This window comes from Micropterus salmoides, unplaced genomic scaffold (assembly GCF_014851395.1).
Source record: "Micropterus salmoides isolate LMB-PRFRI ecotype aquatic unplaced genomic scaffold, ASM1485139v1 Ms_hic_scaffold_12, whole genome shotgun sequence".
In the NCBI taxonomy this organism is placed as follows: Eukaryota; Metazoa; Chordata; class Actinopteri; order Centrarchiformes; family Centrarchidae; genus Micropterus; species Micropterus salmoides.
In genome coordinates, this window is record NW_024040263.1 from 12190659 (window position 1) to 12207490 (window position 16832).

At 42.8% G+C, this 16832-nt stretch overlaps 1 protein-coding gene across 1 annotated transcript; it reads right to left on the reverse strand.

Moving 5' to 3' along the window:
- Nucleotides 1-651: 651 nt before the first annotated feature.
- LOC119899017 (mucin-2-like) lies at nt 652-16701 on the reverse strand. The gene is made up of 13 exons (XM_038713394.1): nt 16022-16701; nt 15607-15914; nt 10451-10515; nt 10219-10358; nt 9065-10093; nt 7193-9017; nt 6814-7102; nt 3231-3295; nt 2999-3138; nt 2512-2831; nt 1856-1920; nt 1626-1771; nt 652-1404 (listed from the first exon to the last, which is right to left on the reverse strand). Exons 1-13 carry the CDS (start codon nt 16689-16691, stop codon nt 1301-1303), a joined length of 5166 nt encoding a protein of 1721 aa, XP_038569322.1. The 5' UTR covers nt 16692-16701; the 3' UTR covers nt 652-1300.
- Nucleotides 16702-16832: the final 131 nt, after the last annotated feature.

Here is a 16832-nt window from a genome sequence, read left to right on the forward strand (position 1 = left end):
CGACAGACAGTGCTTTCAGTTTTGAATGTGCAACTCGGCCGGCTCACACGCGGACGCGCTTACAAGTGCGAGGGCCCGCCCAACGCTGCTTGCAGCTTTAATTATTCATATAACTGCAAAAATCTTTGTCCACGCCCTAACGCGGCGCTCGCATGAAAGGCCTCTCCGTCTCAAAGTCCCGGACTGAAATTCAGTTCCAGTACATCCTTGTTGGCAGTGATCATAAACAGCAAATGTAGTATATCCATCACACCACTACTTCTAAATGTTCAAATCTGCCTATTTTTACAAAAAGGATATATATGTTTAATTTCACCTATTTAGACAAAAATAAGAATTAGAAAAACTAACATTTTTATACAAAACATACAGGAACCAGTATTATATTAAAACTGCTAATTAATTAAAATCAAATATTCTTTCTACTTGCTAAATGTTTTGATAGTACCTGGACATTTTTAGACTAGCATTCAGCCATCCACTTGCCACACTAGTCACTTGATACTAAATTAAACTACAATGGCGACTTATTTTGATGTTCAATTACACAGTGTCCTCGTGACCCCGTACACAGGATAAGCGGTTGACGATGGATGGATGGATTACACAATGTTTTACTACAGTTCAGTAGTTAAGGTAAGCTACCTAAAATCACAATCAGAATTGGGTTTATTGTTAAGTAGGTCTTCACATACAAGGAATTTGCTTGGTGTTTTGGCACATAATAATAAACATAGTAAGAGAGAATAAACTACATGGTTATATTTAGGGAAAGTTCGTCATGGTTAAATAGGTTTAAAACTCCACCACACAAAGTTAACTGCACACTTTCACATTGCACTTGCACATTCGCACTGAACAATGTCACTGGGTGTAAACTGTGTCCTGCTGAATTGTAAAATGCTTTTTATTGGAAATAAATATAGTACATTTTACTCTACAGCATGTATTTGCATTTTTTAAATGTTAACAATGCCACATGAAACATAGCATATAAAGAGGCATTCACAAAACAAATACATTGAATGGCAACTGCTACACAAATGCCCAAAACATATAAAATATACTGTTTTTGATCTTGTAATCTTAATGATTAGTTCTTTAAATAAAATGGAAGTGAAGTACCAAAATCAAATGTTGAGAATACTGAGAAACTCTCAATTTTGGCACAAAATCCACATCTTTTTACTACATGTCATAATATTGGTAAATTTCATAATGCACACTTGTTATGTCTTTTGTTTGTTGGTACACAGCTTTTTTCTGCTGATAAAGCTGATAAAAGCTTTTGGCCTGCAGGCTATAAGTCTATCAGTATCTGTGCCACAGCCAGCAGTGTTAGGGAAAAGACTGCCAATGAGCCCACTGTGGGACGAAGAGAACTGCTTGATGTTGATGTTGACTCTGAAATATAAGAAAAGGCAGAGGTATCAGCCAGTGCCTAAAAGTAACTTCAGAAGTTCAAAATGCATGTTTTACAGGTAGCTTCATCCCAACTTTGAGCCCTCGTCTTATTTTCCAATTTAAAAATTAGCAGATAATTGCAAATATGATTGTAACATGCATTTAATAATTTAATAAATGTAAACCATAAAATCATAATGTTTGACATTTAAGTTTCTTACCCACAGACACGCTGCCCGGTATAATGTTCAGGGACGTAGAGGTGCTCGTAAGTGCACTACTGAGTTGTGAAGTTGCAGTGCTTGCTGAAGGAACAGAGTTTTTATCTGTGAACACAAGGGTCATGTTGACAACCACTGATCCACTCCTACAATGACAAAGAGAGAAAGCAACACTTTTTAAAAGCAAGTCGCCACATATGTCTAGCAAACATGTCAGTGATCGACATTACCTGAATGAGTTGACGATGGAGCGACGGAAAAATGATCCAAACAGCTCTCCACACACTCTGTTTACCTGAAAGGTAACATTACTGTGATTTGCAAATAAAAATACAACAAATGGCCACAAGCACCAATGAACAGTTTAGCACAAAGCAGAGGCATTGCAAAGGTTTGCAGATGACGGAGAGTTAGCCCTACTAGGATCTCTGCTCAGCCTCACAATTAGTAGATGTTGCTAAATTGCAGCAAGTAAGAACAGAAAAATCCACCTTCCAATATACTGCAATAATGCCTAATACATTCAAATCTTAAAACAAGCCATCATTATCTGCATTTGCGTCCAAGATCAAGGAAGGGTTGCTAATTTACCAAAATATTGGCCTAATTAAGAAAAAAAGAATAATATTAGCTTTCATTGTTTCCAAATGAAAATTACAGGGACAGACTGAATGATAAATTGGCAAAAATGTGAGTGTTCTTATATTCTATGTATGTGCTGATCAGATTCCTCAAAATTATTATTTTACATAAATATTTGAACGTTTAAGAGATGTCTGCACTTAAAAGTCTCCTTCTTAGTCTTATGATGCCCATTGAAAATAATTCTTTGCAGTAAAAAGTTTTGTTGTTAGAAGCACACTGTTATAGTGCATAGACATCTTACCCCTCTGACAACTGATGCAGCTAAAGTCTGGAACGCTGCTGATGATGGGTTGGAGAGATCTGATGTAAATTCTTGGTTAAGACGAAACGTAAGGCCAAGGGTTCCCTCGCTGAAGGTAGGAGGATTTGTTGATGCAGCGGTGGTGGTAGTTGTTGTAGTGGTGGAAGGAGATGTAGGAGCAGCAGTTGAAGTAACAGTGGGAGCTGCAGTAGGGGCAGCTGTTACATGTGGACCTGCAGTTGAAGCCGCTGTAATGCTGGGAGCCGCTGTCAGGGCAGTGGTAGGAGAAGCTGTAGCATTAAGAGTTGCTGTCAGGGCAGCTGTAACATTAGGTGCAGCAGTATTAGCAGCAGAAGAAGAGCAGCTGTACCAATACCAATGGTTTACCAATTAATATAACACTGTAACATGCAGTTAATTTAAATAAAATCATTTAAATAGATTGATAGATTGATTCATTTTAATTTGTATTTCTTAAATTACTTACTTATATTGATGCTGTCTTCTATTATGTCCAGGGACGTAGAGTTGAGTGCAATCCTGAGTTGTGAAGTTGCAATGCTTGGTGGAGGAACTGAGCTTAGATTTGCAAACACAAGGGTCGAGTTGACAACTACTGATCCATTTCTACAATGACAAAGAGACAAAGCAACACTTTTTAAAAGCAAGTCAACAACATGTCTAGCAAAGGTTTGTCAGTGATCAAAATTTTGTCTTCCCTGAATGAGTTGATGAGGGAGCGAAGGAAAGATGGTCCAAACAGCTTTAAACACTCTTTGTTTATCTGAAAGAAAACATTACTGTGATTTTGCAATTTAATGGCTTACAACACATTTTGTTCTGTTTGGAGGCAGATATATCTCATACATATGCTTGATGGCTTATTAGGGCCATTATAATATTTTTTTAATTACTGAGTTGCATGAGGGGGGTAATATTCAGAGAAAAAAATTATTTACAAGATCACACAATGTACACAGGGGTACGCTTTGTACCCCTGTGTAAATTTTTTGAACCTACAATAGACCTAATATGCCGTGGTACATATGTTATCATCTGTACACATAATATGTTATACATACGTTATAAATGAGACACTGTCCCCTCAAAATAACACATCACATAGCCATTAATGTCTAAACCGCTGGCTATAAGAGTACACCCCTAAGTGAAAATGTCCAAATTGGGCCCAATTTGCCATTTTTCCTCCCCGGTGTCATGTGGCTCGTTATTGTTACAAGATCTCAGGTGTGAACGGGTAGCAGGTGTGTTAAGTTTGGTGTTATCACATTCACACTCCCTCGTACTAGTCACTGGAAGTTCAGCATGGCACGTTATGGAATATAACTCTCTGAGGATGTGACAAAAAGAATTGTTGCTCTACGTAAAGATGGTATGGGCTATAAGAAGATCCTGAAACTGAGCTGCAGCACGGTGGCCAAGACCATACAGCGGTTCAACAGGACAGGTTCCACTCAGAACAGCGTGATAACCAAAGATTGCTACAGAGGTTGAAGGGGTGAGGAGTCAGCCTGTCAGTGCTCAGGAGGAGGAGGAGTACAAAGACAAGTGTGTCATGGTCTGGGGCTGCATGAGCACTGAGGAGATACAGTTCACTGAGGGAACCGTGAATACCAACATATACTGTGACATACTGAAGCAGAGCATGATCCCCTCCCTTCGGAGACTAGGCCTGCAGGGCAGTATTCCAAAATGATAACAACCCCAAACACACTCCAAGACGAGAACTGCCTTGCTAAAAACGGAGGAGCGCAAGGTCTCTAACATCCACTAGCTCCGTAATGTCGTCATGGAGGAGTGGAAGAGACTCCACAGGCAACCTGTGAAGCTCTGGTGAACTCCATGCCCAAGAGGGTTAAGGCAGTGCTGGAAAATAATGGTGGCCACGCAAAATATTGACACTTTGGGCCCAATTTGGACATTTTCACTTAGGGGTGTACTCCCTTTTACTTTTGTTGCCAGGGGTTTAGACATTAACGGCAGTGTGATGTGTTAGTTTGAGGGGAAAACAAATTTGTCACATGAAAAGATATAATCAAATATTTACAAAAATGTGAGGTATGTATTCACTTTTGTTAGATACTGTATTTGGACAGATAGAATTACCAAATTTCGATACAAGAATGTTAGCAACATGAGTATGTTCAGGGACCAATTCACAAAGAATGCAGCCTCTGAAAGCACCACGAATAGTGCATCACTTGCAATGCTATTTGCCCTGTCTCAAGTTCTGATTCACAAAAGATATTGTACTAATGATATACAGCGCAAACATTCCCATAAAGTTTTGCAGCTGAGTGCAATTTGCCCTTGTTCTGTGTATGTTAAATGTTCATCTGCAGTTTTCTGTAGTAGTCCTAATAATATTTGTTCTTAAAGTGTACTGAAGTACCATATCATATGACATGGTTAAGCAATGCTTGAGTCAAGAACAGAACTATCAGCTCATATGTTTAAATGTTTGTTTTGAAAGAGAATATACTCTTATTACAATAACTACTTGAACTGCAGGCAGCTGTAAATTGGGTCAAAGGCTAAATGTCCTTTGGTTGAAAATGCCTTTGAAATGAATAGGATTTTCCAAGGCTATTTCAGCTTCAATTATAGTCCCAACTATAGGCCGAAGTGCACAAAGTTTTTCAGGTGTCATCAGGGGCCCATGGGGAATAAATGACCCAATTTGGTGTCAGTCGGACTTGTGGTTATGGAGATATAAAATGTAGAGATAAGACACTAATAATTTCACTCTAACTGCGTGTGTTTATTATTGCTGGTGTTTGTGAATGACGTGCTAGCAGACAGGGTTAACCTCCTTCGTGTTGCTATGCATTACCACCACCACTCCTCTAGATGGCACTGTCTCAAAAGAATTACGGTCCTAGAGCGGTGGTCCCAGGGTTGTGGGGTCCTGAAACTGCAGTCTCCGGTACTTCAGCTATATAATATTGACTCCTGGAGCTAGTCCGCAATTACAGAGGTAGTTATGATGTCATTAAAATCACAACCTGCTCGAGTGTCGCTATGTTTGGTTTGTTTATGATGTGCAAATTTGGAAGTTGTCAAGGAAGATAATCCGGTGTTGGCGAGGGATGATCCGTTCCTGGTCTGCCCCCTAGTGGATTCAGGTATAATCCTCCAGGTACACGCAAAGTACGCAGGCAAGTATGTGACCAAAGGCGTTTGCATCACCGACGCCTGTCTACACCTACGAATTGTTAAAAAGCAAGTATATCCAGGGCTTTACAGGGGGTACACTTTAACGAACTCCTCCTAGGGATTTAGTCCGACTGACTTTATCTAAAGGCACTGACGATGAAAAGTTGTACTGTCTGTTAGTTTTCGTCAATGTGCGTGTCCGTGCGTCAATGGGCACACTTCGTACTTTAACGAACTTCTCCTAGGGATTTAGTCCGACCGACCTCAAATTTCTGCTGTGCCTTCTAAAGGCATTGAAGATGAAAAGTTGTGCTTTTCACCTACACGTTTCACCTACATGCACAAATTTTCTGTGGTACGTGTATAATGTCCAGACGTACCAAAAAGCCTCTTGGAGCAATTCCCTAAAATCAACAGGAAGTCGGCCATTTTGAATTTTACGTCAAATTTTGGATGATTTACACACTCCGTACTTTAACGAACTCCTCTTAGGGATTTAGTCCGACCGACTTCAAATTTGTGCTGTGCCTTCTAAAGGCATTGAAGATGAAAAGTTGTGCTATCTGTGAGTTTTTATCAATGGCCGTATCTGTGGCATGGTGACAAAGATCAACTCGTCGCCACGACACAGGAAGTTGTTGTAACTTCAGTGTACATGCTCACATCTGAACCAAACTTTACGTGCTTGATAACTCTCCCACCCCGCAGACATCTACACGCCAATACCGATTTATATTCATAGCGGCAAGTGCTATGTAGCTCCACATAGGGGACACAGGAAGTGACATATAACACCTTCATGCGGCGTCGGAACCGCGTAGCAAATTCACAGCCGCACCGGCAGAGCTCCAGAATGTGCAACTCGGCCGGCTCACACGCGGACGCGCTTACAAGTGCGAGGGCCCGCCCCATTATTTTTATGTATTTGTATTATTACCTCTACCATTACTATTATGTTAACTCTTTATGTGGAACTTGCATTGCGCTACTGACTGTTCTCTTTCCTCCTGCTACCCATTTGAAAAGCTGCGCAATCCTTTTGTGAATTCGACCCTCAGTGTGCATGATGATCACAGAATTTTTTGGGAGTAAAAAGTGTGCTGTGATAGTGTATGGACATTTTACCACGATGACCACTAATGTGGCTAATTCCTGGTATGCTGCTGAGGATGAGTTGGAGAGTTCCAGTGTAAATATTCTGTTGAGTCTAAAATGAAGTCCCAGGGTTCCCTCACTGGATGAAGGTGGGTTTGTTGATGCAGTGGCGGATGAAATAGCTGGTGCAGCAGTGGAAGTGGTTGTTTCACTGGTAACTGTAGTCGTGACAGCAGTAGTGCCAGCTGTCGTATTATGACCTGCTGTTGGAGCCGCTGTAATGTTGGGAGCCACTGTAGTATTAGGAGCTGCTGTAGGGGTAGCTGTAGCATTAGGAGCTGTAGTTAGAGCCGCTGTAATGTTGGGAGCGACATTCAGGGCAGCTGTAGTATTAGGAGCTGCTGTAGGGGTAGGGGTAGCTGTAGCATTAGGAGCTGCTGTCGGGGTAGCTGTAGCATTAGGACCTGTAGTTGTAACCACTGTAATGTTGGGAGCCACTGTCAGGGCAGCTGTAGTATTAGGAGCTGCTGTAGGGGTAGCTGTAGCATTAGGAGCTGTAGTTGGAGCCGCTGTAATGTTGGGAGCCACTGTCAGGGCAGCTGTAGTATTAGGAGCTGCTGTAGGGGTAGGGGTAGCTGTAGCATTAGGAGCTGCTGTCGGGGTAGCTGTAGCATTAGGACCTGTAGTTGTAACCACTGTAATGTTGGGAGCCACTGTCAGGGCAGCTGTAGTATTAGGAGCTGCAGTCGGGGTAGCATTAACATTAGGAGCTGTAGTTGGAGCCGCTGTAATGTTGGGAGCCACTGTCAGGGCAGCTGTAGTATTAGGAGCTGCTGTAGGGGTAGCTTTAGCATTAGGAGCTGTAGTTGGAGCCGCTGTAATGTTGGGAGCCACTGTCAGGGCAGTTGTAGTATTAGGAGCTGCTGTCGGTGTAGCTGTAGCATTAGGAGCTGTAGCATTAGGAGCAGTAGTTGGAGCCGCTGTAATGTTGGGAGCCACTGTCAGGGCAGTTGTAGTATTAGGAGCTGCTGTAGGGGTAGCTGTAGCATTAGGACCTGTAGTTGTAACCGCTGTAATGTTGGGAGCCACTGTCAGGGCAGCTGTAGTATTAGGAGCTGCTGTAGGGGTAGCTGTAGCATTAGGAGCTGTAGTTGGAGCCGCTGTAATGTTGGGAGCCACTGTCAGGGCAGCTGTAGTATTAGGAGGTGTAGTTGGAGCCGCTGTAATGTTGGGAGCTGCTGTCAGGGCAGTTGTAGTATTAGGAGCTGCTGTAGGGGTAGCTGTAGCATTAGGAGCTGTAGTTGGAGCCGCTGTAATGTTGGGAGCCACTGTCAGGGCAGTTGTAGTATTAGGAGCTGCTGTAGGGGTAGCTGTAGCATTAGGAGCTGTAGTTGGAGCCGCTGTAATGTTGGGAGCCACTGTCAGGGCAGTTGTAGTATTAGGAGCTGCTGTAGGGGTAGCTGTAGCATTAGGAGCTGTAGTTGGAGCCGCTGTAATGTTGGGAGCCACTGTCAGGGCAGCTGTAGCATTAGGAGCTGCTGTAGGGGTAGGGGTAACTGTAGCAGTAGGAGCTGCTGTCGGGGTAGCTGTAGCATTAGGAGCAGTAGTTGGAGCCGCTGTAATGTTGGGAGCCACTGTCAGGGCAGCTGTAGCATTAGGAGCTGCTGTAGGGGTAGCTGTAACATTAGGAGCTGTAGTTGGAGCCGCTGTAATGTTGGGAGCCACTGTCAGGGCAGCTGTAGTATTAGGAGCTGCTGTAGAGGTAGCTTTAGCATTAGGACCTGTAGTTGGAGCCGCTGTAATGTTGGGAGCCACTGTCAGGGCAGTTGTAGTATTAGGAGCTGCTGTAGGGGTAGCTGTAGCATTAGGACCTGTAGTTGTAACCGCTGTAAAGTTGGGAGCCACTGTCACGGCAGCTGTAGCATTAGGAGCTGCTGTAGGGGTAGCTGTAGCATTAGGAGCTGTAGTTGGAGCCGCTGTAATGTTGGGAGCCACTGTCAGGGCAGCTGTAGTATTAGGAGGTGTAGTTGGAGCCGCTGTAATGTTGGGAGCTGCTGTCAGGGCAGTTGTAGTATTAGGAGCTGCTGTAGGGGTAGCTGTAGCATTAGGAGCTGTAGTTGGAGCCGCTGTAATGTTGGGAGCCACTGTCATGGCAGCTGTAGTATTAGGAGCTGCTGTCGGGGTAGCTGTAGCATTAGGAGCTGTAGTTGGAGCCGCTGTAATGTTGGGAGCCACTGTCAGGGCAGTTGTAGTATTAGGAGCTGCTGTAGGGGTAGGGTAGCTGTAGTATTAGGAGCTGCTGTCGGGGTAGCTGTAGCATTAGGAGCTGTAGTTGGAGCCGCTGTAATGTTGGGAGCCACTGTCAGGGCAGCTGTAGTATTAGGAGCTGCTGTCAGGGTAGCTGTAACATTAGGAGGTGTAGTTGTGTCCGCGGTAATGTTGGGAGCCGCTGTCAGGGCAGCTGTAGTATTAGGAGCTGCTGTAGAGGTAGCTGTAGCATTAGGAGCTGCAATAGGGGTAGCTGTAGCATTAGGACCTGTAGTTGTAACCACTGTAATGTTGGGAGCCACTGTCACGGCAGCTGTAGTATTAGGAGCTTCTGTAGGGGTAGCTGTAGTATTAGGACCTTTAGTTGGAGCCGCTGTAATGTTGGGAGCCACTGTCAGGGCAGTTGTAGTATTAGGAGCTGCTGTAGAGGTAGCTGTAGTATTAGGAGCTGCTGTAGGGGTAGCTGTAGCATTAGGAGCTGTAGTTGGAGCCGCTGTAATGTTGGGAGCCACTGTCAGGGCAGCTGTAGTATTAGGAGCTGTAGTTGGAGCCGCTGTAATGTTGGGAGCCACTGTCAGGGCAGCTGTAGCATTAGGAGCTGCAATAGGGGTAGCTGTAGCATTAGGACCTGTAGTTGTAACCACTGTAATGTTGGGAGCCACTGTCACGGCAGCTGTAGTATTAGGAGCTGCTGTCGGGGTAGCTGTAGCATTAGGAGCTGTAGTTGGAGCCGCTGTAATATTGGGAGCCACTGTCAGGGCAGCTGTAGTATTAGGAGCTGCTGTCGGGGTAGCTGTAGCATTAGGAGCAGTAGTTGGAGCCGCTGTAATGTTGGGAGCCACTGTCACGGTAGTTGTAGTATTAGGAACTGCTGTAGGGGCAGCTGTTGCATTTGGACCTGCAGTTGGAGCTGCTGTAATGCTGGGAGCCGCTGTCGGGGCAGCAGTAGGAGATTCCGTAGCATTAGGAGTTGCAGTTGGGGCAGCTGTCATAGGGGCAGCTGTAACATTAGGTGCAGCGGTGGAAGCAGCAGGAGAAGCAGCTGTACCAATACCAATGGTTTATCAATTAATATAACACTGTAACATGCAGTTAATTTAAATAAAATCATTTAAATAGATTGATAGATTGATTCATTTTAATTTGTATTTCTTATTAATTACTTACTTATATTAATGCTGTCTAGTATTATGTCCAGAGATGTAAAGTTGAGTGCAATCCTGAGTTGTGAAGTTGCATTGCTTGGTGGAGGAACTGAGCTTTGATTTGCGAATACAAGGGTCGAGTCAACGACTACTGATCCATTCCTACAATGACAGAGAGAAAGCAACACTTTTTTAAAGCAAGTCAACAACACGTGTCTAGCAAAGGTTTGTCAGTGATCGACATTTTGTCTTACCTGAATGAGTTGATGAGGGAGCGACTGAAAGATGGTCCAAACAGCTTTGCACATTCCATGTTTATCTGAAAACATTACTGTTACTTAATTTAATGGCTTACACCATATTTTGTTCTGTTTGGTTTGGAGGCAGATAGATCTCATACATATGCATGATGGCTTATTAGGGCCATTATAATTTATTTTAAATTACTGAGTTGCGCAAGTGAGTAATATTTAGAGAAGAATTCCCGAGATCAAAGTTGTTAATTTACAATAAAAAAACTCTGAACATTCTCTGAGACTAAAGTCTTAAATTCACGAGAATGCTTTTCAGTCATTAATTAAATTGATTAAAACATTTTTTTAACCTACAATCGCCCTAATATGCCGTCATACGTTTGTCATCTTCTGTACATATAAAATGTTATACATACATTATAAATGATACAAAATTTCAGAATCTACTACAGTACCAAAATATTGGGCAAATTAATTAATAAAGGTATTGAATGAAAGGTAGTCTATTTCAACAATAACATTAACTTTTCAATGACAATTATGTGGACAAAATTATGATCTACATCAATGCAAGAATGTTAGCAACATGAGTATGTTCAGGGGCCAATTCACAAAGAATGGACTGAGGCCGCTAATAGCGCGAGGAATTTTGCAAAACTTGCAACGCTACCTGCCCTGTCTCAAGGTCTGATTCACAAAAGATAATGCACTTATGATATTACAGTGCAAACACGCCCATAAGGTTTTGCAGCAAGTGCAATTTGCTCTTGTTCTGTGTCTGTTAAATGTTCATCTGCAGTTTTCTCTAGTAGTCCTAATAATATTTGTTCTTGTGTACTCAAGTAACATATCACATGACATGGTTAAGCAACGCTTGAGTCAAGAAATGTTATAATTAAAGCTGTAATAACAAAACTATCAACTCATATATTTAAATGTTTGTTTTGAAAGAGAATGTATTCTAATTACAATAACTATTATATTTTTATAACTCCCCATGCTCTTTAATTTGTTTCTTTTTGCAGGTTGTCTATATTGAGTTTTGTCTCTGTTTTGTCAGAGTGATTGTTGTTTGGGATGCTTTAACTGTGCGCTCCAAGTCATGGAGAGCCATTTTCTTTACTCTGTGCGTAACAATCATCTATGCTTCTCACAGCAGTAGGTTTTATGTTGTTTTCCAGTTTCATTCCATCTTGGTCAATATTAGGTATTGAACTGTCTGTGCCCTTATGTACTATTGCTTCGCCTGGTTACAATCACCACTGCCACGATCACAGTAAAGTCTGGCCGTGACACACCTTATAAATGCACTTCTCTAAAGACGCTAATAATTTAATAATTACTCTAACTGTGTGTGTGGTTATTAGTGCTGGTGTTTGTGAATCTGGTTAGAAAAGGGCCAATTCTGCACCAAATGTGTGAATATTCGCAATACCTAATTTAAATACATGCAAATAGTCTATATAATATGTTCCTACTCGACACCCACTGCTACAATTATTATTATCACTTTCCTTTATTTTATTTATTTGTATTAATACCTTTACCATTACTATGATGTTAAATCTCTATGTTCAATTCAATTCAATTTTATTTATATAGCGCCAAATCACAACAACAGTTATCTCACAGCACTTTTCATAAAAGAGCAGGTCTAGACCATACTCCATATGATGTTATTTACAGAAGCCCAAAAATTCCCACCAAGAGCAAGCACTAGGCGACAGAGGCAAGGAAAAACGTCCTTTTAAGAGGCAGAAACCTCGAGCAGAACCATGGTTCAAGGTGGGCGGCCATCTGCCTCGACCGGTTGGGGATGAAGGAGAGAGAGGGAGAGAGAGAGAGAGAGAGGGGAAGAAAGAGAGAGAGAGAGAGAGAGAGAGAGAGAGAAAGATGACAAGAGAGAGAGAGGGAGAGGGCAAGAGAGGAACAGAGAGAAAAAGAGAGGGATGGAAGGAGAGAGAGGGGAGGGAGGCAGCCTATACAATATACATACACAGAGGTACAGACAGTAAAGGTGATGTTGCTATAGACTAAATGAAAAATGGTATAGATATTTATAGAAGTGTTAATGATAACAATCGTAATGTTAATGATTATAATAACAATAATAATAGGACTAGTAACAACAGTTGTTGTAGCAGTGGGTGTTGAGCAGGAACACGGGGGCAGCAGGTTACTCGCAGCCACAGATCCAGACTCCACAGCTCCAGAGCCAGAAACGCCTGCAGGAAGTGATAGGAGGAGAGAGGAGAGGGACGAGAAAGCACAAGACTACCGGAAAGGGGAGACGTTGTGTTAGTAACATGCAATAATGGGATGAGGTTGCATACAGAGGGAGAGAAAGTAGAGGAGAGAGGGGCTCAGTGCATCATGGGAAATCCCCCGGCAGTCTAGGCCTATAGCAGCATAACTAAGGGATGGTTCAGGACTCACCTCAGCCAGCCCTAACTATAAGCTTTATCAAAGAGGAAAGTCTTAAGCCTACTCTTAAATGTGGAGATGGTGTCTGCCTCCTGAACCCAAACTGGAACCTGGTTCCACAGGAGAGGAGCTTGATAGCTGAACGCTCTGGCTCCTAGTCTACTTTTGGAGACTCTAGGAACCATAAGTAACCCTGTATTCTGGGAGCGCAGTGCTCTGGTGGGGTAGTAAGGTGCTATGAGCTCTTTAAAATAAGATGGTGCCTGACCATTAAGAGCTTTGTAGGTAAGAGAATGATTTTAAATTCTATTCTGGATTTTACTGGAAGCCAATGCAAAGAAGCTAAGACAGGAGAAACATGATCTCTTTTCCTGGTTCCTGTCAGAACACGTGCTGCAGCATTCTGAATCAGCTGAAGAGTCTTAATGGACTTTTTCGAGCAGCAGCCTGATAATAAGGAATTGCAGTAATCCAGCCTAGAAGTAACAAATGCATGGACTAGTTTATCATTTTTAGACAGGATGTTCCTGATTTTCGCAATATTACGTAGGTGAAAAAAGGCGGTCCTTGAAATTTGCTTAATGTGAGACTTAAACGACATGTTCTGATCAAAGATAACTCCAAGATTCCACATGGTGGTGCTGGAGGCCAGGGCGATGCCATCAAGGGAAACTATATCTTTAGATAATGCGTCACGGAGGTGCTTAGGCCCCAGAACAATAACTTCAGTTTTTTAGATTGATCATATTTAGTATAGAAGTGCTGACTAAGGGTAAAACATCTTTAAGCAACCTAGTTGGGATGGGGTATAAGAGGCAGGTTGATGGTTTAGAAGAAGAAATTATTGAAGTTGGTTGGTAAAGATTGAGGGAAGCAAAGCTGTTTCTAAGGTTCCTAAGTTTAGAGATAAGTTGGTGCCAGTTGAGGGCAGGTCTTGGTGAATTTTGTTTCTAATAGTTAGAATTTTATCATTAAAGAAGCTCAAGAAGTCGTAACTACTGAGAGCTATGGGAATACTTGGCTCAATAGAGCTGTGACTCTCTGTCAGCCTGGCTACAGTGCTGAAAAGAAACCTGGGGTTGTTCCTATTTTCCTCTATTAATGATGAGTAGTACGCTGCTCTGGCATTACAAAGAGCCTTCCTATAAGTTTTAAGACTATCTTGCCAAATTAAACGAGAATTTTCCAGTTTGGTGGAACGCCAATTCCTCTCAAGTTTCCGCGATATTTGCGAGTTTCAGTATTATACCATGGAGCTAACCGTCTTTGTTTTATTATTTTCTTTTTTAGAGGGGCTACAGAGTCGAGTGTCATTCGCAGCGAGCCGGCAGCACTATCAACAAGATGATCGATTTGGGAGGGACTGAAATTAGCATAGGAGTCCTTTGTTACTTTGTGACTTGATAATGAATTTAGAGCTGATGGAATCGCATCCTTAAATTTAGCTTGTATAGAAATTTTTGCCCAATGGAGTGTAGTTCAGCAATACAAACTCAAAAGTTATCAAACAATGGTCGGACAAAGAGGGATTCTGTGGGAACACTATTAAATGTTCAATTTCAATACCATATACCAAAATAAGGTCAAGGGTCTGGTTAAAACAGTGAGTCGGTTCATGAACACTCTGAGAGAAGCCAGTGGAATCTAACAGAGAGATAAACGCAGTACTAAAGCTGTCATTCTCAAAGTCAACATGAATATTAAAATCCCCTACAATAAAGTTGACAAAAATTCAGAGTACAGACCAGGTGCTCGGTACACTATAACGAAAAGAATTGGTTGCAGTGATTTCCAACTTGGGTGCGAAAGACCAAGAACAACGCTTTCAAATAAGTTATAATTTAGTTTAGGTTTAGAGCTGATTAGTAGGCTAGAGTCGAAGATAGCTGCAACTCCACCTCCTCGGCCTGTGCCTCGAGGAATGTGAGTATTAATATGACTGGGAGGGGTGGATTCATTTAGGCTAACATATTCTCCTTCACCCAGCCAGGTTTCAGTAAGACAAAATAAATCAATATCATAATCTGATTTACTAGTACACCTTTAGAAGAGAGAGATCTGATGTTTAAGAGTCCACATTTAATTTTTAATTAGTTTGCACTATTGCTCTTGTGGTTTTAATTTTTATTAGGTTTTTATGTACAGCTCCTCTTCTGTTTATCTTTGATTTAAATAATTTCGATGGTCGGGGGGCAGACACTGTCACTATAGGATTTTCACTAAGTAACTCCTGAAATGAAGGAGCAGAGAAGTGTGTTAGACTGCGACTCTGCGTAGAGTTTTGGGTGGGTAACTGCTGAATTAGAAGGGCAGAGAAGTGTGTTAGACTGCGACTCTGCCTCCTGGTCTCAACTCTGGGTTGTCATGGATTTGGTCCACTAATAAACTTGGCCAGATTTCTAGAAATGAGAGCTGCTCCTTCCCAAGTGGGATGGATGCCGTCTCTCTGAATCAGACCAGGTCTTCCCCAGAAGGTCTGCCAATGATCTACAAAGCCCACATCGTTTGCTGGACACCACCTCGACAACCAGCAGCGGAATGACGACATGCGGCTATACATGTCATCACTGGAACTATGTGGAACTTGCATTGTGCTACTGTCTGTTCTCTTTCCTCCTGCTACCCATTTGAAAAGCTGTGCAATCCTTTTGTGAATTTGCCCCTGAGCACATGATGATCATAGAATGTTTTGGGAGTAAAAAGTATGCTGTGATACTGTATGGGCATTTTACCACGTTGACCACTAATGTGGCTAATGTCTGGTACGCTGCATAGGATGAGTTGGAGAGATCCGGTGTAAACATTCGTTTGAGTCTAAAATGAAGACCCAGGGTTCCCTCACTGGATGAAGGTGGATTTGTTGATGCAGTGGTGGTTGAAATAACTGGTGCAGCAGTGGAAGTGGCTGTTTCACTGAGCACTGTAGTTGTGGCAGCAGTAGTGCCAGCTGTAGCATTAAGAGGAGCTGTTGTCACCAGAACACTACTTGTGAAATCTAGTTGAGCTGATGTTCCATTTATGGGTGGAGACGTTGCACTGCCTAAAAGTATATTAAGAGGTATCAAATATTACAAGTTTACAATTATGTTCTTTGCATCATCTGCATCAACTCGTAGTGGGGTATTAAGTGTGGGAGACTTTGTTTACCTGGGTTTGAAATGGTGGAGATTGGTTGGACTGAGATTGTACCGACTTGTGTTGAGGTTACGTTGAGTTGCGGTGACGTCACATTGACTGGTAGCGAGGTTGTGCTGTGTGGTGCAGAGGTACTGCTGAGTGGCAGTGAGGTTGTGTTCACTAGTAGCAAGGTCGTGTTCAGTGGCGCAGAGGTCATGTTCACAGGTAGTGAGGTCATCTTGAGTGGCACTGAGGTCATGTTTAGTGGCACTGAGGTCATGTTGAGTGGCAGTGTGGTCGTGATGAATAGTGGTGAGGTTGTGTTGAGTGGCTCTGATATCGTGTTGAGTGGTAGCGACGTCATGGTGAATAGTGGTGAAGCTGTGTTGAATGGCAGTGAGGTGGTGTTGAGTGGCACTGAGGTGGTGTCGAGTGGCAGCGAGGTTGTGGTGACTGGTGGTGAGGTTGTGGTGACTGGCGGTGAGGTTGTGTTTACTGGCAGCGAGGTCGTGGTGACTGGAGGTGAGGTTGTGGTAACTGGTGGTGAGGTCATGTTGAGTGGCACTGAGGTCGAGCTGAGTGGCACTGAGGTCGTGTTGAGTGGCAGCAAGGTTGTGGTGAACGGTGGTGAGGTCGTGTTGAATGGTGCTGAGATCATTTTTACTGGCAGTGAGGTTGTGTTCACTGGCAGCAAGGTCATGGTGACTGTGGGTGAGGTCGTGTTGAGTGGCACTGAGGTCGTGTTGAGTGGCATTGAGGTCATGTTGAGTGGCAGCGAGGTTGTGGTGAACGGTGGTGAGGTTTTGTTTACTGGCAGTGAGGTTGTGTTCACTGGCAGCAA